The following is a 27,991-nucleotide window of genomic DNA, read 5'->3' on the forward strand; positions in this document are numbered from 1 at the left end:
AACCAAAAAAAAAAAAAGTTAAAAAAAAAAAACTTTATTTTAAGGTGATGTAGCTACATTGTACTTACTCAAATAAGTACTGAGTATTATTAATTAACTACATGTACTTACTATAAACTTGCAGATAGGGTTTGGTTTAGGGTTAGTTAATTGTAATTATACATAATTTACTGTTATTACTATAGTAAGTACATGTAGTAACGTGTAACTACTTCACCAACCGTTTTTTTCCCCTCAGAAGTATTTCGCGATTTGGCGATGTACTTATCCTATAACAGAAAACGCTCGAGCAGCGTACTATTGCTATGGTTACCTCCTCAGGCGAAAACGTTGTTCGCGAGCGTCTATTTAGCGCACTCTGACTAACTTGTTATCTTACTTATTTAGTAACTGAAACGTGTTGTTAAAACGTATACATATATAGAAAATGCATATACAAAAAGAATACAAACATTTAAGGGGTTTTAGGGGGTCCAAGCGTTAATTATGTGTATCAAAACCCCTCATAATTCGCATGCATTGAGGGACATCTTTTTTCAGCACTGCGCTCCCACGCAGATGAGCGCAAAGTCTCTTTGGTTTGGCCCACAGTCTTCTTGTCTGGTTGGCAGAGAGACAGTGCGTCTCTGCCTGGAAGGGGTTAGAGGGTTTGCTCGTTTCCAGTCCTGCCCATTCTCTCTCAAGGAGGAGGGACGGGAGCAACCAGTGCTGCGAGTATTTTGACACCCACAGTCTTCAGATCGGATGCTGACACCTTCACACCAGTGAGAACCTGCTAAATATACCCACCAGTGCCCGTCTACGCGCGACATAGAGGACGGAAATCAGTCATTTGAGGGAGTGACCCGACCGCGCGCCCGCAGAAGCGCCCACAGCCCGTTGCCAACGAGCCGAGGACGCGCTGTCAAATCTCTCTAGACTTTGGATTATGAAATTCAAGCAGCTACAGCACTGACTGTGCGAGAATCTCCCGCTTTTTAGTACTGTGACTTTCTTCACGTTACAGAAGAGGACACAGCGGTTCCCTGGGTCTGAGTGACAGGATCTTTCTCCAGCTTCCAAACTACCGCGTGGAATCAAAAATAATAATTACACGAAATCCTGAGGATATAACTGAACAGATTTCTTTGAGGATGTACTGGCTTTTGCTCTGTGTGACTCTAACGGGATTGTCCGTGGCTCGCGCTGTAACGGGTGAGTTGGATATTGTGGTGTGTTGTGTCGGTTCGGCACGGGTTCTCTGCGCACAGGAGAGCTCTGTTATGTTTATTACCGTCGTTTCTTATTGATGCTCACCTGTAGGGCTTCTGTTTCAGAAGGTAAACAATTAGAAACCGTATTTGATGAAGGGAGAAATTATTCATTACGCACTAGATTACATAATTTTAATGCTGTAAATAAGTTCAAACCAGCGTGTTTCTACACTGTAAAAAGTGAAAATGTACAGTTTGTTACCATAAGGAGCTATTTGATCTGCCCCTTAAAATTCCATTGGTTTAAACTAATGCACAGGTTTATTTAGTGATATTAATAATATTATTTTATGAATAAAACCAGTTAATTTAGATATTTCCTAAGCATTTCTTGTTTATTCGTTGGTTTTGTATTTGCTTAATTTTACTTAAATTGACTTAATTCGTGTATTTTTATTTTCATTTTTTTAGTTTTTTGTATCTATTTATTATTTAGGCTATTTATTTGGTAATATGTGTAAAACAAGTAGATTAGTAAATTCATGGCAGCGCTTTGACGATAGATGCTCCGTGTATATATATAGAAATGTGTGTGTCTGTTTGTGTTTGTGTTGTATACGCGTGTTCGCGCGCGCGAGAGAGAGTTGGGTGTGTGTTATCAGACTCAAACACCCAGACACAGTGGCATATCTGCCCACCACGTCTGCACACCCATATACAGTGACCCTTTAGTCCACTGCCTGTTGTGTTCAGCTCAGATACATTGATCGATTCCCGGCGCATAATCGATCTTCTGATCTGTTCGATCATCTGTCGAACAGCGTGTAAGATCAAAGCGCGCTGCGTGTGACATTATGGGTGTCATGTTACCTTTGTGTAGTTTGTCACGAGTTATCTGTAGGCTAGTATATGAAATGCATGTAATGCACAATACTATGACTGATTTTTATTTACGACACCCTTAAGATGTTAAAATGCTAAATGTCTAACTTTGGTTTTTAGTAAGACCCTGCAGTGAGAAAATAACAATCTCCAAGGCCGGGTATGTGACCTCTCCTAATTACCCGATTGGATACCCGGTGAACCAGCAATGCACCTGGCTGATCCAGGCGCCTGATCCACAGCAGAAGATCCTCATCAACTTCAATCCGCATTTTGACCTGGAAAGTCGGGAATGCAAGTAAGTCTAACCAACCTTCCTGTCCTGGTGGAAAACGGGGCGTTATGAATGATAGATATCAGATTGTTTGTCTGTTTGTGAGCTAATTTCTTGGCATGCGTGTACAGCTTCTACTGACTTGAATTGGGAAAGACTGGATTAGGCAATTGATTTATTTAAAACCAGGACTTGTTTTCCAGCATTGCCATTTCTCCAGTTAATTTTCTACAAGTGGTCTTCTCATACGCTCTCTGTTATCACAAAACATCTACCTGGTTTCAAAGCAGATCAGTTTGGCGCTCAGATCTTGAGGTGTGCCACCTGTTGGTTGAAAATGAAATATTTCATATATATAAAGCTAAATTTAGGAGGTGAACTAGATCTGTTTAAGAACAAACGTCCCGGGCTGTGATAATGGATCTGCATTTATCACTCGGAGGGATGTTTTTCCCGAGGAAAAAAGGGGGATGGTTTTCCCAAGAGAAAATCTCTCAGAATGAGAAGAATGTGAAGTCAAACATTGCTATGCATTGCATGAGTCAAAACAGAAAAATGTGAAAGGCACACATGATCTGAGAACGCTCTGTTTATGGTTTCAGTTTCATCAGTTTGATGAGGTTTCCAGCATCACATGAGTAATTAAGCTGATTGTTTTCTTAACGAGGAGGCTGACAGACAATGACATTAAATGATAGTGAGGTTGGAGGCAGAGCTTGTTATTGCCTTGTGGCGCATTTCAGTGGTTTAGTTAACAGCATCAGCATTCAAACACTCACAAGGCTTTGTGTGGACTAAATCTCATAAATGAGATGGATTTGATGACTCTCTCTGTCATTTTAAACAGCTCGTAAATGGGGTGTAAATCAGCAGCTGTCAGTCACACAGACTTGGCTTTACTATTGGGTTGGATTTCAGTGCCAGGGGACCAATGAAAAGACCGTTATGCTGAATGTCCTGCTGTTGGGACCCTGAGGGAGCATGAAAGAGCAACAGACAGACCATGACCATCCCTTTCTATCCATGTTCTCTCTGTGTGTGTGTGTGTGTGTGTGTGTGTGTGTGTGTGTGAGAGAGAGAGAGAGAGAGTGTGAGGGAGGAAGAGAATGACATGCTACCATATACTGTTTTTGAAGTGGGCAGTATGTATACAAATATGCAAACTGAATGCAGATCCTATTTCTATATATTCTACTTTTTGTGTGAATAGAATATCAGATTATCCTGCTACATTTTTCAAAATGTACAGTATACACATACACATAAAACTGTATCCCACAACACAATGCACTCAAATTCTTCTATATCCAGTGTGACAAATGAACCAGAATGTATCTCTACTATTCATAGTTTTCACATGATGTCAAACTTATAGGAACACCCACCTGGACAGCAAAACATGGCTTTCTTCCATTGCCTCCCAGTCATTTTAACCAGGTTTGTACAAAGTACTAATGAAGAAAGACAGTAATATTAAAAGACCAAATTCAATATACACCTTATTGATGATATATACTATGTACAGGCAAGCAGATGAGTTTAGAATATAAAAGCAACATACAGTTTCTCATTAAGCGTTTTTCCATAGAAAACCATTATAAACACTCTAAAAGATGCTGGGTTAAAAACAACCCAAGTTGGGGTAAATATGGACAAACCCAGCGATTGGGTTGTTTTGACCCAGCGGTTGGGGTAAACGTTTGCCCAACCTTCTGTTTAGTTTTATTTAACTCAACTATTGATTAAAAATTACTTTATGGCTAGCTTAAAATAAACCAATCTCACGACCAATTTGTACGTATTTTACGAAGTGGCTAATTCGTATGAATTCGTACGATTTGTCTAAACCCCAGTGACGGGTAGGTTTAGGGGCGGGGTTTGGGGTAGGTCATTCGTATGAATTCAAACGAATTTGTCAACTCGTATAATACGTACGATTTAGCAAAAAACATATGAATTCCTCCGAGTGAGGTCGTATGAATTCGTACGAATTAGCCACCTCGTATAATACGTACAAACTGCCGTGAGATCGGGTTGAATAAACCCAAAACAGGTTGGAATTTAAAAATCAGACACATAATTATTAGAGAAGGCAACAGTAATAATCAAAAGGTGAACATTTATTTATAAGCAATTTAATAAATGTTTATTATTTAATTATTATTTATTAAAATTATTAATAAATGTTCATTTTAAACCTATTTGGGGTTCATTTTAGGCAAGCAATATAGTAATTTTTAAACAATAGTTGAGTTCAATAAAACTACCCAGCAGGTTGGGTCAAAACAATCCAGTCGCTGGGTTTGTCCATATTTAACCCAACTAGGGTTATTTTTAACCCAGCATTTTTTAGAGTGAAGAAAAATAACCATTTAACACATTGTGTTCATATTCTGGGCTCATCTCGCCTGTATATAGTATTCATAATCAATAAGGGGTATACTTAATTTGGTCTTTTAATATCAATCTTTAAGGCACTTCAAGTGTTTTTCATGTTAAGCATTTTAGAACGTCTCATTAATGTTTTTAGTGATTGAAATACTGCAGCAGGTGCTGGATATGGGTGGATATGGATCAAGGGTGCCTAAACTTGCATTTTATTCACATATTTTTTATTTTATTCTTTTTAGATGGAAAATTGACAGGCCTGTAATGCAGTTCTGTGAAGGTTTTGCCCGCCCGGTCTCCGTGCCACTCATGTGACTGAAAACATAAATTAATTATTTTTATTATGCCTTCATCACTTATTGTTTGATCAGACTGCAAAAGTTTAAAGGGATGGTTCACCAAAAAAAAAAAAAAAAAAAAAAAGATTTTTTTTGTGCTACACAGATATGGAATGATATGAGGGTGAGTAATTTAAATTTTTGGGTGAACTATCTCTTTAAGTGTAAGCAGCATGCTAGTATTATATTCTAAGTATACATTTTTGGTTAAAAACCATCTCTCATTTAAGAAACGTTTAAAAAAAAATCAAAACACAAAAATCAAAACTACTGTATCTAAAGAGTCTTCTATGATGAATCAGGCTGAATCATCGCTCGTAACATAAACTTTGCCCTCCTGAGGTCATCAAATTTGGTGTTGGGTTTAAGTGACTAATTGTGTAGCATGTTAGAAATAAACCACATTTTCAATCACACTCGATGTGTTTGTTTTGGATTATAAATGTGTAAGATTCCAACTGCGGATGTTTATCAAGCTTGTAACAGAGATCTTTGAAAGCTTCCATGCTTCAAAAGAAGAACAAAAACCTGCCAGGAAGAGAGACATAGATATAGACATACATCTCTGCAATTTGGACAGATGGATAATTAATCAAGACTGTTCAAAACAACCATGCTCACCTTGAGCATTGGTACTGGTATTAATTTATTTTTTCCCAGATTTCCAAGGAGTTCCAGAACTTTCCTGTCCGTTCAGAAACATTCAGTGGGCTTAAATGTTCTGTCTCAAAATACTAAAGCCAGATGCAAACATTAAGAGTGTGACTGTCAATGCGTGCTGTGGAATGTCTGGTGTGCTTTGGACAGACTACCATGAGTGTGAGTCTCAGAACAGGGAGGTTAATCAGAGCTTCACTTTAACTTGGACCAGATGCTGCTGTGTTGTTTTTGGACAGGCTTGAGTTTTTTAGCTGTGGCAAAACTGCAGAGTTTATGGTGAACATTATTAAGCGAACCCTGCGGAAAAGCCCAAGAGACCACAGCGAAACACGGTATTCATTCCTTCCTGAGCTGCACTGCAGAGAACAAACGCACCGGACAATCTAACAGCTTTTTATTTCAACATATTATATAACAGAGCAGAGCCGGTAACACACATGCATCCTATGAGAATGTTTGAGATGCTGCATTAATAGTTTCTGACTGGTAAAAGCCATTCCTGTCTTCATTGAGCTTAAAATTATAAGCTGTAACTCAGACTTGATGATTGTGACGACAAAAATGCTAGTGGCTTCAGCTGTTAAATGTAGTTAGATAGCACTACATATTCATATTCATGTTTGATATGCCATTTTATTATAGCTAGTGTTACCTGGTTCACTTTCTTTATTCTTACAATGATGAATTAAAGTAGTACTTAATTATTTTGCTGTCATCAACAACAAAGCTGCACATGGATCAATTTTGGCGTTGTGAGCGTTGCCATGGAAACAAATTATGTCTGAGCCCGAGGATGTGAACAGCTCTGAGTAGATTCTCCAAGTTGTCATCTTGTAATTATGGTAATTCCCACATGGGATGAATGCAGCATTAATCTACAGGGCGTTTCTTTTAAAATCTCATTGATAAAGCTCCATATAGGTTCTCTCTGGAAATATAAACTGTACAATGAAGTCCCATGTTAATTGAGAAGGACCAAACAGACAGGAGCACATCCATGCCGAGAGATCAGATGTTTTGGTATCGGGTTCAGGAGCGTGGAGTCCTGCTGTTATATTTAGACTTTTTGGTTATATGAATGTTTATTTAGCTCAGCTGTGTGATTTGTTTACAGTAGTAGTATACTCGTTTTATCTAGAGGATGTCTTAGAGGGTCAGTGTGTTTCTAGTGCATTCTTGTCTTATCTGAGGGGTCGTTGGAGATGGGGGTCCTACAAATGCCTCTGGCCCCAGACACTAATGTAATTAGTGTGAAATCAGTCACATATGTTCTTGTGGCACAACACGCACATATACACATACAAACACACAATCTATATCCTTCATATACCTCGTAGAGACAGAAATGCAGTTTTACATTTCAGTTTTGGTTGTTGTTTTATGATGTGTGTTCCAGGAGAGAAAACACAAGTATTTTCCTGCAGCATTCATGAGGATTGATTTCTCTTAGTCCCACTACACACACACTTACGGAGCAGAAATAATGTTTATCATTAATGGCTTTGTTGTGTGGGGGAATGCTTTAATAATTCTGCACATATTAATCATTAATGACACACTGTTTCTCTCTCTCCTCCTTCTTAACAGCACACACACACACACACACATTATTGCTAAGGCAGTCATCACTATTACTATTACTCATAAGTAGTGTTGGAGATTTAAACAATCTACTAACTCTTAAGTATTAAACTTTGGCATGTAACTTGTATTTTACTCTTTGTGCTATGAATGATACCATACTGGCAATGTGCTAAAAACACTCCTAGCAGCCGCATAGCAATGTGTTAAAAACTACTTAGAACACCCTAATAAGCACATAGCAGCCACCTTCAACACCCTAGCAGCATTCACCATTCTATTGTCATGATTTTAAAGGGTTAGTTCAACCAAAAATGAAAATTCTGTCATTAATTACTCACCCTCATGTCGTTCCAAACCCGTAAGACCTTTGTTCATCTTCAGAACACAAATTACGATATTTTTGATGAAATTATATGACTCGTCCATAGACAGCAATATAATCAACACTTTCAAGGTCCTGAAAGGTCGTTAAAACCATTGACGTGACTACAGTGGTTCAACCTTAAGTGAATCGAGAATACTTTTTGTGCTCAAAAACAATACAAAAATAACGACTTTATTCAACAATCTCTTCTCTTCCCTGTCATTATCGTTACGCAAGTGATGCAGTAAGCACAGTGCAGGCTTCCATGTTTACGTCCAAATGCCAGCTTAGTATTGGCCAAAGCTGAGCATGTGAGCAGCATGACGCATGCGTGTGATGCTGACACAGGAGCCGGACAATAATGAGTCGACGTTTGGATGTAGAACCTGGAAGTGCTGGATGTAAACAGCGTATGAGAATGACACAGAAAAGAAGATATTGTTGAATAAAGTCCTTATTTTTGTTTTGTTTTTGCGCACAAAAAGTATTCTCGTCACTTCATAAAATTAAGGTTGAACCACTGCAGTCACGTCAACGGTTTTAACAATGTCTTTAGTACCTTTCTGGACCTTGAAAGTGTTGATTATATTGCTGTCTATGGACGAGTCATATACCTCTCGGATTTCATCAAAAATATCTTAATTTGTGTTCTGAAGATGAACGAAGGTCTTATGGGTGTGGAACAACATGAGGGTGAGTAATTAATGACAGAATTTTCATTTTTGGGTGAACTAACCCTTTAATGATTTAATGTTATGACCTATATGTTTTATTCCTTATTATTTTCCACCTCTATCTTTCAGGGTTTTACTTTTAAACATAATCAGACATTCACACTTTATCCTTTTCCTTTCTCTCCATTCACATACATTCTCATTTATGTAAGGACTGAATCAGCTGCAAACCTCCAAAACCGAACCATTGTTCCTGACAGTTTCATTGTTGGTTTATTTCACTCTTTTAATAAGTCACTATATCAGCAGCTTTCACATCCTCCTCCTGTGTGTCTTGCTCAATAGCAGGATATTTTTCAGTCCAAAACCACAGACATTGTGTTTCTGAGGTTCTGTCTTTTGAAGAAAGTCTGCAGTAATCACTCTCTCTTTCTCTGTCTTATCAGATAAAACACCTTGCAGCATGGAACTCTCAGTCAATTTATCAGAAACATGCATAAACTTACAGACTCCTGTGTTTTAACGCAATAAATAATCTAAAAATTCTGTATTGATTAAATTTAGTGCTGTCAAATCTATTAATTGCAATTTATCGCATCTAACGTGTATATATAGTGTGTGTGTATATATATATATATATATATATATACGTATATATACTGTATACATATATATATATTTACAAACCTTTATGTTTATATGCGATTAATCGATTTGACAGCATTAAACTATTACATTTTTTTTTACATTTTCAGTATAATATAATGTTAATTAAAGCTGCTGTCCATAACTTTTTTTGTGTTCAAAATTTACAAAAATTATATAATGAGAATGTACAACATGAATCCATTTTCCAAACTGTAAATTAAAAATATAAATTTCTTTAAGAAGCTGGGACACCTTTTTCTGCCAGTGTTCCTGTTATAAAGTTTATGATTCATTAAATTACCCAGATCATCAGTCTAACTTGAGTCCAGGGATGGGAGCGATCTATCTGAATGGCAGGAAGCACGCTTCGGCTCCCACAGAGGGTCGAGTCGTGGTGAGAGGTCAGAGATCATACTGACCGTCAGTGTCTTAGGTTACAGGAGAGCAAGAGAGCACGAATGTACTCAGAGGGGGTGCTGTGTGTAAAACCAGCGTCAGGTCAGCAGGAAATGCCTCATGTTTCGGGTGGTTTTGTTGGAGCTGATGCTGTAGGAGTCATCGAAATGAATCTAAATGAGTCATGCAAAAGTTACCCTAGGAAACCAGGGAGAAGAATTCTCAGAGTTTCCAGTTACACTGTCTGTAAGCGTGTATATATTAATAAAAGGCATTTCAAAGTTACTCATAATACATTATAATAAGTATTCCTTGTCACATCAAGAATATAGAGCAGTATAAAATTAAATTATACAAATATGACTTGGTGTGTTTTAATGCATTATAGCCTTTAAATGCATAAACAAATAATTGTGTATTATAATGTAATTTTATATTTATGTACATTATGACAGTTATTGACAAGAACATGAAACTGATTATAAGGTTTATTATAAGGCATTACAAATGTAGTAAAGCATTAAGAATATCTACATAATGTATATCATATCATATTATATTGCCCATAACTAAACAGACACAGAACACTTTTTACATTAACTCACTTGTAAAAGTATTACAGAACAGTAATTTCAATAATATGTGTTTGTGTGTGTGTGCAGGTACGATTTTGTACAGGTGTTTGATGGTGCGGATGAGAACGCTCCCTCTCCTGGGAGATTCTGCGGCAAAATCGCCCCGTCTCCGATTATCTCTAGTGGAAACTCTTTACTCATCAAATTCACCTCCGACTATGAAAGCACAGGAGCCGGATTCAGCATCCGCTATGAGATACACCGCACAGGTACCAAAACACACACACAAACACAGTCAAAGATCTTATAACGCACATGCACACACACTAAGACAAAGAGGGTCTTTTAATCAAAATATTGATTCTCTTGTAATGTTTTAAAGCATTACATGCAAATGACTATATTCTCTGATATATATACTGTTCAGTGATACTTTGCATTTTGTGCAGGTACTGAATGTTCCAGAAACTTCACTGAACCGCACGGAGTGTTCCAAACCCCTGGATTCCCTGATAATTATCCAAACAACCTGGAGTGCACCTTCATCATCTTTGCACCCAAGATGGCAGAGATCGTTTTGGACTTCCAGAGCTTTGATATGGAATCGGACCCATCTGCACCTGCGGGGGCTCTCTGCAGATTTGACTATTTGGAGATCTGGGATGGATATCCTACAGGTAAAGATGAAAATAAAAGGAACTTAAGGGTAAAAACAGTGCTGACTTTTATACTTCATGCTGAGAGCAGCAGGAAGTTTGTACAGTCTTAAGGGCCCAGTGTACTTACTGCAAAGTTCTTTTCCGTTCTTTGCTTAGGGGTAAAAAGAAACTCGAAATATCTTCGTAGCCATATACTGTTAGGGTGTACTCACACTAGGCACAGTTGCCTTGAACCGAGCCCGAGCGCGATTGTCCCCCCTCCTCACTCCCCCGCTGGCCTGCGCTCACACTGCACTTAACGTTCCAGGCCGGAGCACGCTTACGTCATGTACGATGCACCTTTTTGAATGGAAGAAAACATGAAGAAATGCACTTTCGCTAAGATACTGCCTAATATATAAGCTATTTATAATTTATGCCGCGCAGCGATTTTCAATAGCAAGTATCAGAGGATTATTACGAAGGCAGCTGACGTTAATGGAGGAATTTGCAGCTTTACTCGTAAACTAATTCCTGTTCATCAGTAAGGTGAGAATCAGACCCGTTATAAACCCAAATACACTCAAATTAATTACATGAATTGATAAGTGTACTATCAAAGCAGTAATAAAGATGTTTGCCTGTCATAATGATGACAGTAGCGCACACAAAAGTAGTAACTGTTCCGTGCTCAGGCACGGTTAGCGCTCACACTGCATGTGAACTGCGCTCGAGCCCAACCGAACCGCGCTCTGGCCCACCTCTTCCAAGCGGGCCAGGGCCGGCTAAACGAACCACGCCAGGGCACGGAACGGAGCGATCACACTTGTCAAACGAACCGGGCTTTGGGGGTCAAACGCGCTCGGGCACGGTTTAGAGCGCCTAGTGTGAGTACACCCTTAGTTAATATCCCAACCCCGCGCGCACTTCTGAGAGCGAAGTTTAGATGAATATGTACTTCGCTTTCCTCTCAATAACAAAATAAAGACAACAAAAATGACAGTAATGAGAAAACAGCAGTTAAGAAAGCATTTGATCACAGCGATGTGGATATGTTTGCACAAGCTCTGCAATCAGCGCTCCAGTCAAGTCACGTTATACATTTACTTGTATACATCTGACCTCGACGGACAGAAGAAATGAACTGGACGAGATTTCCACGTCAAAGAAAGCAGAGCCTCAGGGCACTGCTACCTATTACGTAATCCCCACAGACCAATGATAGTTTGAAGGTGTTCACCAGCCGGAGCGAACTTTTCTAGAAAGTTCGCTTTAGCAAGCTCTTATGAACTCCAAACAAACTTAATTTTGGCCGAACTTGATTTTGTTCAAAATAAAGTCACGCCAGTTTGTTCTTCAGTTTTGCTTGAAGCACAATGGGGCCTTTGGAGCCGGAGGAAAGGCTTTTTAGAAAACATCTACAGAGAACAGCCAAAGACACACACATAAACATACACACACAATCATTATAGCTCTTATGGTTATTAGAATTGTACTGCATGATGAAAGAGTTTTTGACTGAGTTGTGAACTGAATTGCTCAACTCTCCATCTCTCTCTTTCTCTCTCTCAGTGGGGCCTCATATTGGTCGATACTGTGGTTCCAGACCGCCAAGTCGTGTGATCTCGTACACCGGCATTCTCTCTCTCACCATCCACACAGACAACGCCATCACCAAGGAGGGTTTTTCAGCAAATTACAGCATCCGAACCAGCTCAGACCAATCTCACCAACACCAAGGTTAGTGTACATAGACCTTCATTCTTATTTAAAAGTGATCATTTTGCACATTTTATAAATAATATTTTATTTATTATATTTGTCAAGATCTCTTGGACTACTTTTTCCCACTTCTCTCTGATTAAACAATGCTTTTGATACTGTGCTTACAAGGCTTCTCTATATAAGTGACTCTTTGCCAGTGACATAACAAAGCGTTGTGAATGCATTGTGAATTTGCTGTCGGGTCCAGTATATATAAAATATGGGTGGATGTTAATGTCTCAATGACTGTGCCACAACAACCATTAAAGTGTGGTCACATTTACCAGTGAGAGCAAAATCCTGGCATTTCAAAATGAATCCACGTCATTGAGAATGTCGCGTGAGGGCAAAATATTTAGGGAGAAGTGGATTCGCGGCATTGACCGACAGAAAGCTGCTTGGTTTGAAAGTGACTTCTTTGTGGGTTCTGCTTTGAGTCACTGAGGAAAGCCTGTTTCATATAGTAAGCACATGTTGTCTTTAGTAAGAATAATTTGCATTGCTTTGTGGAAAAAAAAAAAGACGCTGAACAACTTTAAATAAAATGGCCAACAGCAGGCACTCATCACAGTTTGCCTTCGCTCAAAACATTTGTATATTAGAGAAATACAATGCTGCTCAATCGAATTTAGTTAGCAAATTTAGTGATTACAATGCAAATAATTAAAAAAAACACAAGAACCACAATAACAGAGAACGTTTATTGTCAATTTGTTGTCAAATGAATTGTCAAAGATGTGCAGAAACGTTTTAAAAACATGGTGGAAGTGAAAAATTCAGCAACCAGAGAAGGACCAACTCGTAAATTAAAAAGGACCATGTGAATTATCATTAAAATATACGCTGACGAATCTCCGGAGTTACCGACAGGAAGTTACCCGCAGCAACGGAAGATGCATTGACTCACACAGCCATCACCTCAGCTCTGCTTGGACAGTCTTGTGAGTAGTGATGTTTTTGCTAGTGTTTCTGTTCTGTTGTTATGTTTTTGCTTGATGAGAAAGTTATTTATATCTTTTTTCCTCTTTTTTAAATACTATTCTGCTGCTTTGTATTGAGTAGCTGTGCATAGTACCATGTCTTATCTTTTAGTGGATAGCTTGGTAAGATTCTCCTCTCTCTTGTTAACATTAGTCACTCAAGATGAAGATGTGCCAGTGACAACCCAGTAACAAACAACACAAAGTGAAGGTAAAACTCATGCTTACACACTTACAACTATGAGTTGCAACTCACCAAGATAGTTAACTAGTATATAGTGGCAATTGAGAATTTTTTGCAACAAACTGTTTCTATTCCTCCATAATACAGGCATATTGCATCACACAACGATCACCTCAGCTCCGCTTGGACAGTCTTGTGAGTCTCATCCTTTAGCGCAGGGGTTCTCAAACTTTTTGGGCCAGGGACCCCTTAGAGGGAAGAAAATTTTCCAAGCATCCTCACATTATTATAACAGTGATTAAGCATATGCTTGTTACAGTTTATACTCTTATAATCAAAAAAGATGTCTAATTAATTTAAATTATACAACATATACAATTTATCAACAACTTAAAAGTTTAACAAAAATGACATTTTAGGGCCATATGAAATCCATTTATTTTTTTCTCTTTTTTTTTCCCAATGTATTGTTTGAATTCAATTTTAATAATCATGAGCCATGTCTAATCAATTCATCAAACTTTAACAACTTTTTTTTTTAATATTTGCAATAACAGGGCCCTATAAAATGTTATTCCTTAAAAAATAAAGTTTTAATAGTTTTATTATTATTACTGTGGGAAGTATATTCTACTGTACAATAGAATTATATTTCTTTTATAATTTCTTCAAGTTAAACCAAACTTTTATTTTGACGGGTTGTCGTGAAGTTCCTTGAGTTTCTGTGTGCATGTGATATGACGATAGTTTTATCAACTAAAATGGTGAAATGCTGGTGAAGAACAGAGCAGGTCCAGAGATTAAGTTCATGTGTTCATGTCCTTATTTAGTGAGATGGCAGATGCTAAAAACACCACGAGCATCTGGCATGCTTGAATGTACAGACGAAACTCATTCACACAGAGATGCTCAGAACATGCATAATTCATATTTAAATAGCACCCTTTTTGAACTTTAATATTCACAGACGGTAGTGCATGTCGTAATTCGTAAGTTTACAGTCCATATTTTTTGATATATTCATCCAAAATTTGTCAAATTCTGTGACATTCCGCGTTATACTGTAAATTCTATTTTTATGACTGTATTCTGTGATTCCATCCATGTTTTCTGCATTGTGGAAATCATAGGGCCCTAAATTTATTTCTCTGACTATTGGGCACGGACCCCACTTTGAGAACCCCTGTTTAGTGGATAGCTTGGTAAGATTCTCCTCTCTGGCCATTAATAAGCCCGAACCAAACAGCACAAAGTGAAGGTAAAACTCATCCTTACAAAACTAGTCATAACTCAAAGTTAGTTAACTAGCATATAGTGGCAACTGAGAATTTTTACAACAAACAAAATATTCCTATTGCTCCCTAACATTACTAACTTCTTTTTTTCTTTTCTTAATCAAGACCATTCGAGCAACATCCAGGTGATGCCTGTAATAAGTGGCTCGGACACTGAGACACAAGAAGACCCTCCAAGCAAGATTACCATAGACCGTATACTGGAAAAACAGTATGAAGTATTGACACTGGAAAAAGCAAAACTACAATTAGAAATACAGAAACTGGAATTAGAGAAAACTAAGCTGAAGTTGGAGCTAAAGAACCTTGAACTTTAGATCTCATCGACCACCATCCAAGAATTAATTAATCATTTAATTTAATCAATCATTTCTAATTTTCCTGTTCACTTTACTATCCATACTATACCAATGTTTACTATCCAAATTAATTTACTTAAATATGTAGTTTATATTTGAAGAATTATATACTATATTTTCAGTTTTTACTAATCTACTGCATCACATTTTCTTAAATAATGTTTTGATAAATAAATCATAATTTGCATCAAGAATGTTTCAATACAGTCATTATTTCATTTTTCTCAGTCAATCAGAAAATGTTTTCTACAATCACTTGCCAAATATAACGTCCAGTGGGGCTGCATTTCCCAAAAGCAGTTGATTGTACCATTGGGGTGGCAATGGTTTCTACAATCTACAATCTACTTTTGGGAAACACAACATCTTTAAGGCCTGTTCACACCAAGAATGATAACTATATTAGCGTCCACACCAGCGGACAATATCAATCTGAGGCACTGCAGTAATGTTGTCTGCCGCTTTAAATGCTCAAGCTCTTTAAAGCAGGATGGATTCTGATTGGCTGTCAATGTTTCATTCATCAGCTGGAAAGATCATTCTAAAACTGATTCCAACAGTATAGTTTCTCTGTGCAGAGAAAACATCTCTTCTCTGATGATAATGTGTTTACTGGCACGAGGGCAGGGCAACCTGTCAAAATGAAGTCCCTGTCCTACATTTTTTCTTGTTCGAGAAGCCGTTTCACTTGAATATATGTCACAATAGGGAAAATCTCAACTTCAGTGTCATGCCAATTATAAAAGGAAAATGAAATTTAAACTGATTTCATTTCAAATAAAATAATAATTGGAAAAAAACTGGAAGTTAAATTGATGTATTTATTACCTTGCCATGTTGTGTAAAAGCGCATGCCCAGATTATGTTGCAGACACTAACTGGCTTCAAAAATGGTGAAACCAGGGTTGTTTTTTTTTATAACCAGAGTCTCTCTTAGAACTCTTTTATTTCAAATAGCATGAAATTAAAATGTTCAGTGCAGGATAGAATTAAGTAACACATTTTATACATGCAATTTTTTATTTAAATCAGTTTTTATATTGTTTCATATTTGTCTGCAGTCGATGTAAAGATGAGAATGAAATGAGAACTGCTGATATTCCTCTCGCTCTCAGAGTCAGCTCACTCAATCTGGAGCTTTTATTAAACCCATCTATCACGTTTTCAGAGAGTCACACACTAACTGAGACTGTTAGCAATAATGTGGCAATAATGTGCTTGATGGCACTGAAGAAACACCCCTGATCCTTTGAGACCTGAACCCAGCTCATATTCACTTCATAATGTGTGTATGTGTGCGCTTTCAGTTCAGTGTAATAAAGTGCAAAGAGGTTGTCCGTTTATAATTCATCTTCATCTCACGGCCACACAGGGCAGGAGGGTTACATGGGTCACTACATCTGAGGCCAAACATGAAAGGCTAATATTAACTTCCTGTGGTGAGAAGAGAGCAAATCTGACTCTCTTACTTTCTTTCTCTCTCTCTCTCACACACACAAAGACATAGACAGATACTGATATTTGCTAACAAATTGATATTTACTAAACCTAAATCTGCAGTATCATATTTTTTTTTAAAAATCATGATTTGTGAGCCTGTCAGATAGTGAGGACCACTTCAAATGTACTCAATTTAATGATAGCGCCATGTATGCTGTATATTACTGCAAAAACATGACACTGCAGCTCACAATACATCTTTATGTATGTATGTATGTGTGTGTGTGTGTGTGTGTAGGTGAGTGTATGTCTCCTTTAGGGATGGAAAACGGTGAAATCACAGAAGACATGATAACTGCGTCATCACAGTATAATCCCAGCTGGTCTCCACTGCGCTCCAGACTGCATTACCCCGAAAACGGCTGGACGCCATCAGAGGATTCTGCTCGGGAGTGGATACAGGTACAAACACACACACATTCTATAATTTTATAGAGAAATACTGTTTCATTTTACCAGACAAGACATGACTTTTACACATGGAAAGTCACACATGTACACTCGGATGTGGACATAGACAAAATATTTAAAAATAATTGAAAAGCTATATAAGAGGGTGAAAACAGTGCTTGTCGGTCTTAAGTGTGTACTTGTGTTTGAACTTAAAGAGTTTACTTTGGATCAAGGGGAGAGTACACCCCCCAAAAAAACCCTGCTGTTTATTTTTAGCTTTGTAGACAGTAGACATCATTATGAAATAGAGAGAGGAAGAGATGGACTAGAGACATGTCGCAGGCCAGACTCGAACCACCATCTCTAATTCCATCTACAAATTGGATATTAAATCCAAGTCAACACTCAGTATTAATGAAAATGAATATGTTCAAAAGTTTGGGGTTGGTACGGTTTTGTAATGTTGAAATAAGTCTCTTATGCTCACTAAGGTTGCATTTATTTGCTTAAAAATACAAAAAATACAGTAATATTGTGAAATATTATTACAATGTAAAATGGCTGATTTCTATGTGAATATATTTTAAAATGTAATTTATTTCTGTGATGCAAAGCTGAATTTTCAGCATCATTATTCCAGTCCTTCAGTGTCACATGATCCTTCAGAAATCATTATGCTGATAAAAAACAGTTGTGCTAAACAGCTTATTAATTTTGGAAATGTGATACATTTTATTCAGGATTCCTTGATGAATAGAAAGTTTAAAAGAACAGCATTTATTTGAAATAGAAATATTTGATAACTTTATAAATGTCTTTACTTTCTCTTTACTGTGACTTTTGATCAATCTAATGTGTCCTTGCTGAATAAAAGTAGCAATTTCTTTCCAAACTTTTGAATGGTAGCGTATATAAATCTTTGATATAATATCCAATCTGTAGACATTTATGTGATAGATGTAAGATCTGTATTGCCACTTAAGATGGACACATTCATACGTACACAAAGGGTAAGGGCTTTCCTGCCTCTTTGTTTCTACAATGAATTTGATTGACATGTTGTCATTCTCACAGCAGTACACACAGGAAGGGTTTCCTCTCTGAAAGAGGACATTTATGGAGTGCTTGCACTGACAGTAGGCCAAAGTTTCTGATGTTACCAGGAAAACAGATCACATCTGGACAACACATTTCATTCTGACACAGACAGACGAAGAGAGAAAGAGCTCATTCCTCCATATCTGAACAAGAGGTTCAAGCACAGATTTCTTTTTAGAAGCAAGTGAACTAGTATTTAAAGTGCATTGCTTTGCTTTTGAACATTAGTGTAAGATTTTGGAGTTATATGTAAGATATTTAAGGCACAATATGTATGATTTTTGGATTAAAATATCCAAAAACCACTAGAACAGTGTTATATATTTTGTTGACTTGTGTACTTACATTATCCCAGATGTTTCCAAGAATGTTTAAATCCAGAGAAATAAGCTAATTTAACCAGGACACGGACTGTGTCTGTGTGTCACCTATCTATGACATCATACCTGAGTTACCCTCGATTTTCGGTTTAATTTTGTAGAAACCATGCAAACACCAAAGACGCTTTAATATATTGTATGTTTTATTAAACAAAGGAACAACTGTTTGGATACATTTATAGACAGAAAACGAATCATTGTTATACAGCTCAACACGTATAGTCTTAATGTTTTAATCTCATTTCCTTGGTTTACCACGAGTGCTATGTTTCACCATGACTAATATCGATCTAGCTTACTGCAGTGTCTCATAGCAGCTGCCAAGTGAACGCACAGAGTAACGTTATAACATCATTTTCAACACACTCAAATGTATCTAATATGATAAATCAATGCTGCGTTACCCCACATACTGTATGCTTGACCGGAAGAAGCAGAAGCGGCGACTGTGGCATAATAAAAGTCCCGCTGCTCTCGAGCCATGTGTTGCGCTCGTCTCTCATTAACAATCACTCCAGCGGCCTTGTTCAGCTCCCACAGCACTCTGCCCTGCTCTGCTTCATACTACAAAAACATTAATAATTGGTAATAATCTCATCCATGAACATGGTTTTTGCCCAAGTCCCATCGGATTCTTTAGCGGCGAAAAACTAGCGGTGAAAAATTACATATTATGGTCACTTTCGATTAATTTAATCAAAATATTAATTTCCTTTGAAAAACTCTTACTGACCCCAAACTTTTGAACAAAGTTACGAAGTGTATACCAAAAAAAAAAAAAAAAAAATGTAGCGCACATAATAAAAACATTTTTGTTCTTTTTGGAGCTTACAGCCACTGGTCCCCATCTACTTTTATTTTAAAGAAAGGCAACCTAGACATTATATTCATCTGGAATTTCACAGGGGAAAAAGTTTTGAATAACATGAGGGTGAGTAGACACCAGGCTGAATTTTTATGTTTGGGTAAACTATACTGTTAACCTTACCACTCAGCTGGGTGTCATAAGAATGGTGAATTGCTGTTGGAGTCATCATCCTGTTGGTAACAAGCACAACGGATGAGTGAATTGAGCTAAAACTGCCGTGGCAAATAGGGTGTCTGCGTATCTGGCAAGCAACGTCAAAGCTTTTTTCAGAGATGGCTGCTCCATTTTCACTTAGATGGCCTCTTTCTTTCTTCTCACAAACCATCTGTCTTCCCTGTCCAACGTCTTCATATTCTTGCCTTTGAACAAGTGATCCTTGTCCCGGGGCACTTTTGAATCAAACAATGTCTTGTCTTTTGGCCTCAGCCTGGAAACTATCCCAAGAAAGCAGAGCGACATGAGGGTCAGTAGAGTGCCATCTTCCTTTTTCCTTATTCCTCTTCCCTTTCCTGTTTAAATTCTTTACTTCTGTCTCACACACATGCACCCATCAATATCCTGTTTTCTACAAAAAGTGTCCATGTTTGTCGAAATCCTGGCATTTGAGGGGCTCTGCTTCTGTCCTTCCATTGTTCCCTCGTTAAAGGTTGTTAACACTTGTTACAGCTTGTTAGCAGTGGCTGGCTCCAGTTGGCAGCTCCAATGCTTCTGATACAGCACAATATTGAAAAGCAATTAGCCTCATAATACCTTCCTGTTCAGAGAGAGAGAGAACAAGAGAGAGAGAAAGGGATGGCAGCATCTGCTCACTGAGACTTGGGTGGAAATCAGTGGGAGAGAGATGTGAACTTTTGTGCCAGGAATGCTTCTATTGAGCCAAACTCTCTCAATAGGCTATTTATGCACACTTCTGTTGCGTCAGTTGAGTTTAATTTATCTCAAGAGTCACGCACACACTTGAGAGACAGACAGTAACTGACATGCTAGATTTAATACAGGAATTGCTCCACAACAACATGATTTGTCATCTTGACCCAGAGCATGTGTCGACATTTCTGGACCTGTGACCACGTTTTAGTGTTATGTGATCATTATTACTGTAAGGTTATTGAAGGACAATAAACACTTAAAACAGACTTCTTGTAATTGTTGAGGAGGGAAAGAAATGGAGATTCTCGGAACCTGAAACACAATATAAGACCATGACAGATGCTTCTAAAATGTGAGTGTGTGAGTAATTGTGAGTGATTCAGATTATGATAGAGGACTGTGTTTGAGTGCCAATATGGAAATAAGTGGCAAAGATTATGTTTCACACACTAGATATGAGATTAGAAAGTTCAGTTTTGTGGCACGTAATCTGATGATCTAAGCTTTTTGTATGACAATATATATATACACCGATCAGGCATAATATTATGTTGCGTATGGGGTTGCATAGACGCAGACCAGTCAGGGTGCCCATGCTGACCCCTGTCTACCGCAAAAAGCGCCAACAGTGGGCACGTGAGCATCAGAACTGGACCACGGAGCAATGGAAGAAGGTGGCCTGGTCTGATGAATCATTTTCTTTTACATCACGTGTTTCCCTGGGTGCCTGTGCGTCGCTTACCTGGGGAATACATGGCACCAGGATGCACTATGGGAAGAAGGCAAGCTGGCGGAGACAGTGTGATGCTTTGGGCAGTGTTCTGCTGGGAAACCTTGGATCCTGCCATCCATGTGGATGTTACTTTGACACGTACCACCTACCTAAGCATTGTTGCAGACCATGTACACCCTTTCATGGAAACGGTATTCCCTGGTGGCTGTGGCCTCTTTCAGCAGGATAATGCGCCCTGCCACAAAGCAAAAATGATTCCGGGATGGTTTGAGGAGCACAACAACAAGTTTGAGATGTTGACTTGGCCTCCAAATTCTCCAGATCTCAATCCAATCGAGCATCTGTGGGATGTGCTGAACAAACAAGTCCGATAACATCTTGGTTCCAGATACCACAGCACACCTTCAGGGGAGTCCATGCCTTGACAGGTCAGAGCTGTTTTGGCAGCAAAAGGGGGACCAACACAATATTAGGAAGGTGGTCATAATGTTATGCCTGATTGGTGTATATATAATAGTAAAATAAAAAATATCAAAAAAAAAAAATACAATGAGAACTGTTTAATTTGAACAAGTAGCTGCCAAGTCTTGTCAAATTCTATAAATTTGATAATTGTGTCTAATTTGTTCAAGGTGTAGTTGAAGTCATAGTTTAGTGGGAACCTCATGTCTCTTCCAGCAGTTTTTTGGCTGCAATTAAACCATATTCACATAGCTTGTACTGTACTTTACTTACTGTGTGAATGTGAGTGTACTGGTTTGACCTACATTGTGAGGACCCAAAGTCCTTATATTGTAGTGTGTATTCATGCTTCAGGCCACGCCCACTACATTATGAGGACATGTCAATGTCCTTGTCATTCAAAACGCAAAAACAAACTGAATGATTTTGTATTAAAAATGTAAAAATCCAGAAATGTTTTCTGTGATGGGTAGGTTTATAGCAAAGCTAGAATTATTATTAGGAGCTAGAAAATGTCATTAGCTCAGTATAATTATGAGATTTCAACTGTAAAAACCGTTCACATCCTCATAGAATAACTTGTAAGCTGGGAATTTTCAGTGAGCTGATACTTGTACCACGTGACCGCTGTACCACCTGACCCCTGCAGATTCATTTTAGGTGTTGATAGTGTGGTAGATTTTTCCCCTACGCCCCTGACTTAAGTTTGCCTAATTCTGGGGCATCTCCTAATCGACACCCAAGCGTCTACTGGCGAGATTTAAATACCTATTTCCCGGGGCGTCTCCTAATCGACACCCAAGCGTCTACTGGCGACACTTCAATACCTATTTCGGTCAGCGTCTTGACCCTTTTAAACCTGGTGTTCCCTAACCTAACTTGCTGCGCAGCAATAACCAGAGACTCCAGTTGTTGTCCTTCAAAGCTTTTAATCATGGCCGGGAGAGTTCTCATCAATCCCAGAGAATCTCTCCCCGATCAAAGGAATACAGCAGGATTTATAGGATTTTAGGTACATCTCACAGCCAGTATAGCATGATCTATTACTCAATATCATCAGTCTTGATATGATTGGTTCAGATTTAAGAAAAACAACTTAGTTCCTCTGCCCTGCTTACTGAGTAAATTTAGATTAGAACAAATGAATCACAGGATCATCAAAAAATACCAGCGGGTTAATAGTTCATTGATTACTCAACAGGTCAAAACAATTTTCATAGACTATTTTTTATCCTTAGAGGGATGCTGTCTAGCCAGCACAGCAGAATCTTTCCACTTCTTACAACACTCAGTCCTAGTGACTACTTCTCTGTTTCAAAGTTAGCTTGTTAGGCCTGTAGAAGAAAAGAAATGTTAGTTCATAATTAATTAGTTTAAAAATTCCATCACAATAGTGTTGCCATAGAATTGCATAGCTCAGAGTAGAACATCACATGTTACCATCTCGAAATTACGGTAATTACGACATGGTGTGAATGTAGCATAAAAACCATTACACCTATGGAATGTCCTCATAATGATAGGAGCACCAACGTGTGTGTGTGTGTGTGTGTGTGATCTGACTCGACATGATGTTCCTGGATCAAAATGTGTTTGTTGACACTAGAACAACATTCCTATCACTTTGTCATAGCTTTAACCCTAAACATACCCTCCAAAAGCAGAGGAAATCCCAGCTTTAAGCCTAAAATCCTGATTGTTTGGGATTTTCGGAACGTTGTTCAATGAGCAACAAGGACTTTGATCCAGGAACATGTCCTACTTTGGTAAATCATTTTAAGCTTTTAGCCTTTCTGTCCAGACACTGCATTGTACTGCTGCTATGCAGTGAACATCATAGATCATACTAATGGTCTTGGGAATCAGTGCAGTATGTCTGACTGTGATTAACTAGCAGTTACATGACAACTGCTTCAATATGGAGTCCAAAACAACCCATTCCCACACATATAAACACTCACCAGAGAGTAACAGCCCTTTTCTTACGATCTCTTTCTGTCTCTCGCAGGTGGACTTGGGTTTCCTGCGGTACGTGACGGCCATAGGAACACAAGGTGCCATATCAAAGGAAACAAAAAAATCATACTACGTCAGAACATACAAGATCAGTGTGAGCTCAAACGGAGAGGACTGGATAACCCTAAAGGACAAAACCAAACAGATGGTGAGTATTTATTTATTGTGATTAGTTTTTTTTTTTTTAGGATTCATCAAAAGTGAAGTAAAGACATTTATAATATTACAAAAGATTTCTATGCCAAATAAATCTAAATTAAAATAAATGTCACAGTTTCCACAAAAATATTATGCAACGTTGATAATAATAAGATAAGTTTCTTGAGTTCCAAATCAGCATATTAGAATGATTTCTGAAGGATCATGTGACACTGAAGACTGGAGTAATGATGCCAAAATTTTAGCTTTGCATTACAGAAATAAATTATATTTTAAAATATATTAAAATAGAAAACAGATATTTTAAGTTGTAATAATATATCATAATATTGCTAGGCCTGTCGCAATAATCAGTATATCGACTTATCGCGCAATATATGTACATGACCTCAATAATTTTTGGTGACATAATATATCGCCCATTATGCTTACATGATAATGAATGTCACCAACATTTTGCTGATCATGCTGTTATCTGCAGTTCCTACACAGAGCAGTCATCGACAGGTGAAAAAAAAGGCGTTATTTGAGATGTTATAGTGTTTTCCTGACAACTACAGACAGTTTGGAAGAACAAGTCCGAATGCTCTCGATTTCAAAGCCGCAATCCACTGTTCCGGTGCTAATATAAATGTCTTTGTTCATACGGACATCTGACTGCTAAGTAGGGTTTGTGTTTTCAGCAATAGTGCACCCTTACTTTACTGAGAAAAGAAGAACAGGGAAAAATCTGCAAATGGAAAATCTCCATAGTGCCTTTTGTGCATGTGCATTTTTTTTTTTTTTACTTGTTACTTTGCACTTTTTTAGAAAATATTTACCATTTATTCAAGTTTATTTAGGATATTACATTTTTTGATCCTTCATTTCCATGATCTGAAGAATTAAATGGTTGTTGTTATTTGAAAGTGTGTAGGCCTACTTGCATTATTATGCTGTTATATTATGATTATATATTCAGTGGCATAAAATGGTCTTAAAATGACAATAATATCGTTTATCGCAATTATTTCTGAAACAATATATCGCACAACAAAAAGTAGTTATCGTGACAGGCCTAAATATTGCTGTTTTTACTGTTTTTTTTTTTTTTTTTTCAAAAACCTGCAAGCTTGGTGAGAATAAGAGCATAAGAGTTTTTTTATATAGTTATTTATATATTTTATTTTCCTGTGTTTTATTTGATTTGGTTAAAAAATACCATATATTTTGTTTTATTGTTTTTATGTAATATGTATTGTTATTGCTTTTATTACTATTACTTGCACATTTTTCTATCTTTCTTATGTTGATTGATGGTTTGGCAATACAGTGTGTAAAACGCTTTGAAATTGAACATTGGTTAAGAGAAGCAGAGGAAAAAGAGAGGAAAGTGATACATGCGTCATCTCTTTTTCTCAGGTGTTCAATGGAAATCAAAATCCCACAGATGAGGTACGCACCAGACTGCCCAAACCCACCCTCACCCGTTACCTACGGATACGACCTCAGACTTGGGAACAGGGCATCTGCATGCGTTTCGAAGTGTACGGCTGTAAAATATCAGGTATCCCATCTCACACACAAACACATAGCAGAGGTTTTTTGATGTGAGTTTCAGCCATGATGCCACTATGAAATCCCAGCATTGGTTTACAGCACTGAGTCACTCATAATTCCCCCCAGATTCGCTCACTCCATATGTGATCATTAGAGAATGACTCCCCTCCTTGTTCACTGCCATCAAAAGGTGCCACCACCTGCGTGTGTGTGTTTATTTTAATAAATCCTCACCATTTCTGACAAGTAGAGTCAGACAAGAAGTTGCTTGTATGTCCGTTTCCTGTGGTTCAGAATATTGTTGCTTCTTTCAAGGTAGCTCACATTCTCTCTCTCTCTCCTTCTCTCAGACGCTCCATGCTCCAGTATGATAGGGATGGTTTCGGGTCAGATTTCGGACTCTCAGATCTCAGTGTGGCCGTCGGCAGAGAGGGGCTGGCTCCCTGAACAGGCCCGGCTGCTGACCGGCCGAACGGGCTGGGTGGTCACTCACCCACAGGGTCTCGTGAAGAACCAATCACTGGAGATAGATCTGGGGGCCCAGCGGATGGTAACAGGTCTCATTCTGCAAGGAGGGAAATACAGAGACGTGAATATTTTCATCAAACGCTTCAGAGTTACATACAGCACGAATGGAACAGACTGGAGTCACATACTGGAAGAGAACAGCAACAAAGTGAAGGTATTGCATGTGTAAAGGCCTGTTCACACCAAGAATGATAACTATAAAGATAAGCATATTGGCATCCACACCTACAGACTATAACGTTCGGTTTATTGTAAGCGCGCACTGCAGTTATGTCATCTGCCACTTAACTCTTTATGCTGTTTATCATTGATGACCGCATTATTTTTCATATGCATCTGCTTACATATGAGATCGCTTGTTTCTGCTTCTTCTTTGACTGTGTTTTCATCTGGAGATGCTGTACTCCTTCAGAAGATATGTGATAGCGCCCTCTAGCGTATTACAGTGAAAACTTGGAAAGCCGTAAAATCTTGTCAATGGCGGGGAAGCATTTTCTCATAAAAGACGAGATAACTTGTCAATGGCCGGAAAAGAGTTAAAATGCTCCAGCTCTTAAAGCCGCATTGATTCTGATTGGCTGTCAATGTTTTTATCGGTCATCATTCTGAAAGTGATGACAATAATACAATAATGACACAAAGCAATGTTATCATTGTAAAGTATTTAAAGCGGCAGGCAATACTTCTGCAGCGCGTGCTTATCGCTAACATCAGATGTGGAAACTAATATAGTTTATCTTTATAGTTACTGTTCTTGGTGTGACTAGACCTTTCTCATCCTTGGTGTGAACGGCCCTTTAGAGCAAGAAAAAATTGAATTTTTCTTTTTCTTTCATTCATTTAACAGGACATACACAAAACTATAAAGTAAAAAAATTATTTTTTCACCCATCCAGGTGTTTATGGGAAATCTGAACCACGACACACCAGAAGTGCGTACTTTTGATCCAGTGCTGCTGCGTTTCCTGCGCATCTACCCTGAGCGTGGCTCTCCTGACGGCATAGGGTTAAGGCTGGAGGTTTTAGGGTGTGACCCACAAGGTGAGTGACAGCCAAACCAACCAGTCCTCAGGAGCAATCCAGTCCTCAGGCTCTCTAATCCATATTATAAAAGATTTTCAAATGGTGTATAATTTGTAAACGCTTAATTTACCTCAAATTATTTGCTTGTCTAAACTTTTCAGAGCCCACAACACCTCTTCCCTTCACCACCACCATGGAAACTACAGTACCCACAGTCACTAGCGCTCCAGGGAATATTCCAACAACCACCATTATTCCGACTGTGGAGAGTTGTGATGAATACGGCAACTGCCATAGTGAATCAGTGACAGACTACGACACAACAGGTTAGATACACATACTTTTCACTCATGTTTTTATATCATTAACATCTATCATTTCATTTTCAAGCTAATTATGTCGGCTAAACCATAACACTACCCTCTGAGTCCTGTGAGAAACCTATTTTTAGATTTTAATTAAGACATTATTTACTCTCTTTATTATGCTGTTTTCATAATAGGGACTGTTAATAGGTCCCAATAATGTTGGTAATGTCAGGTTTTACTATCACTGTGGGACATTTAGTTCCCCACACGGACAGCAAAACCTCACATACACAAACATCCACATAGAGACAGACTATGACCCAAAAGGTTACAAACACAAACACCCACACTGTGAAACACACCAACAACGACCCAGCAGATTACATGTGCTTAGCAAAAGAGTAACATGCCATGAACCTTAAGTTACACAAAAACAAAGACAAACCTATCAGATTACTCAAACACACAAATACACGTTTATCATTTAAAACACACAGCGGAACAAAGACAATGGATCTCATTCACTAATAACTGCATTGTATTAATACGCACAGGGGAACTTCTCACAAAAAAATTCCAGCTAATTCACAAGACGTGCATACGCACATGATTTGTTCCTAACCTCGTTCTAATGTTAATGAATTTGGAGTATTCTATATAAGTGACTACTTGCTTGAAGTTAGTAATTTGCATAAAACAATCCCAAACCCATCTCCATATAAGGGCTTTCCACACAACCGAGACCCAGTGATTCAACAGTAAACAAATACATAAACTCACAGAACATACAAATGGAATTAAACAAGTCTGTATTTCATTAACTCTTTAGCTTTGACTTTGACAGTACCTTCTTCAATTTGTTTTCCACAGAAACTGCAGTAGCAGAGCCATTTCTGGACATGGAAGCAGTACCTGGTC

The 27,991-nt window shown here is 38.1% G+C and overlaps 1 protein-coding gene and 2 long non-coding RNA genes across 3 annotated transcripts in view; 2 read left to right on the forward strand and 1 right to left on the reverse strand.

Annotated features, from left to right (window-relative positions):
• Positions 1-627: 627 nt before the first annotated feature.
• Positions 628-27,991, forward strand: part of LOC127495443 (neuropilin-1a-like) — a 33,668-nt gene continuing 6,304 nt past the window's right edge. Inside the window, 12 exon segments of the mRNA XM_051862299.1 lie at positions 628-1,194; positions 2,196-2,373; positions 10,064-10,245; positions 10,426-10,653; positions 12,187-12,354; positions 16,935-17,098; positions 23,509-23,664; positions 25,077-25,221; positions 25,565-25,896; positions 26,639-26,783; positions 26,927-27,091; positions 27,944-27,988. Of these exon segments, the coding sequence (XP_051718259.1) occupies positions 1,134-1,194; positions 2,196-2,373; positions 10,064-10,245; positions 10,426-10,653; positions 12,187-12,354; positions 16,935-17,098; positions 23,509-23,664; positions 25,077-25,221; positions 25,565-25,896; positions 26,639-26,783; positions 26,927-27,091; positions 27,944-27,988 (1,969 nt within the window). The 5' untranslated portion in view covers positions 628-1,133.
• On the forward strand, positions 12,361-15,390 carry LOC127495487 (uncharacterized). The gene is made up of 4 exons (XR_007925134.1): positions 12,361-13,319; positions 13,513-13,569; positions 13,690-13,737; positions 14,673-15,390. It is a non-coding gene; the product is annotated as an uncharacterized LOC127495487 (long non-coding RNA).
• Positions 22,410-27,986, reverse strand: LOC127495492 (uncharacterized). Its single transcript, XR_007925136.1, has 4 exons — positions 27,921-27,986; positions 25,449-25,779; positions 23,462-23,523; positions 22,410-22,834 (listed from the first exon to the last, which is right to left on the reverse strand). It is a non-coding gene; the product is annotated as an uncharacterized LOC127495492 (long non-coding RNA).

This window comes from Ctenopharyngodon idella, chromosome 2 (genome assembly GCF_019924925.1).
Source record: "Ctenopharyngodon idella isolate HZGC_01 chromosome 2, HZGC01, whole genome shotgun sequence".
Classification (NCBI taxonomy): domain Eukaryota; kingdom Metazoa; phylum Chordata; class Actinopteri; order Cypriniformes; family Xenocyprididae; genus Ctenopharyngodon; species Ctenopharyngodon idella.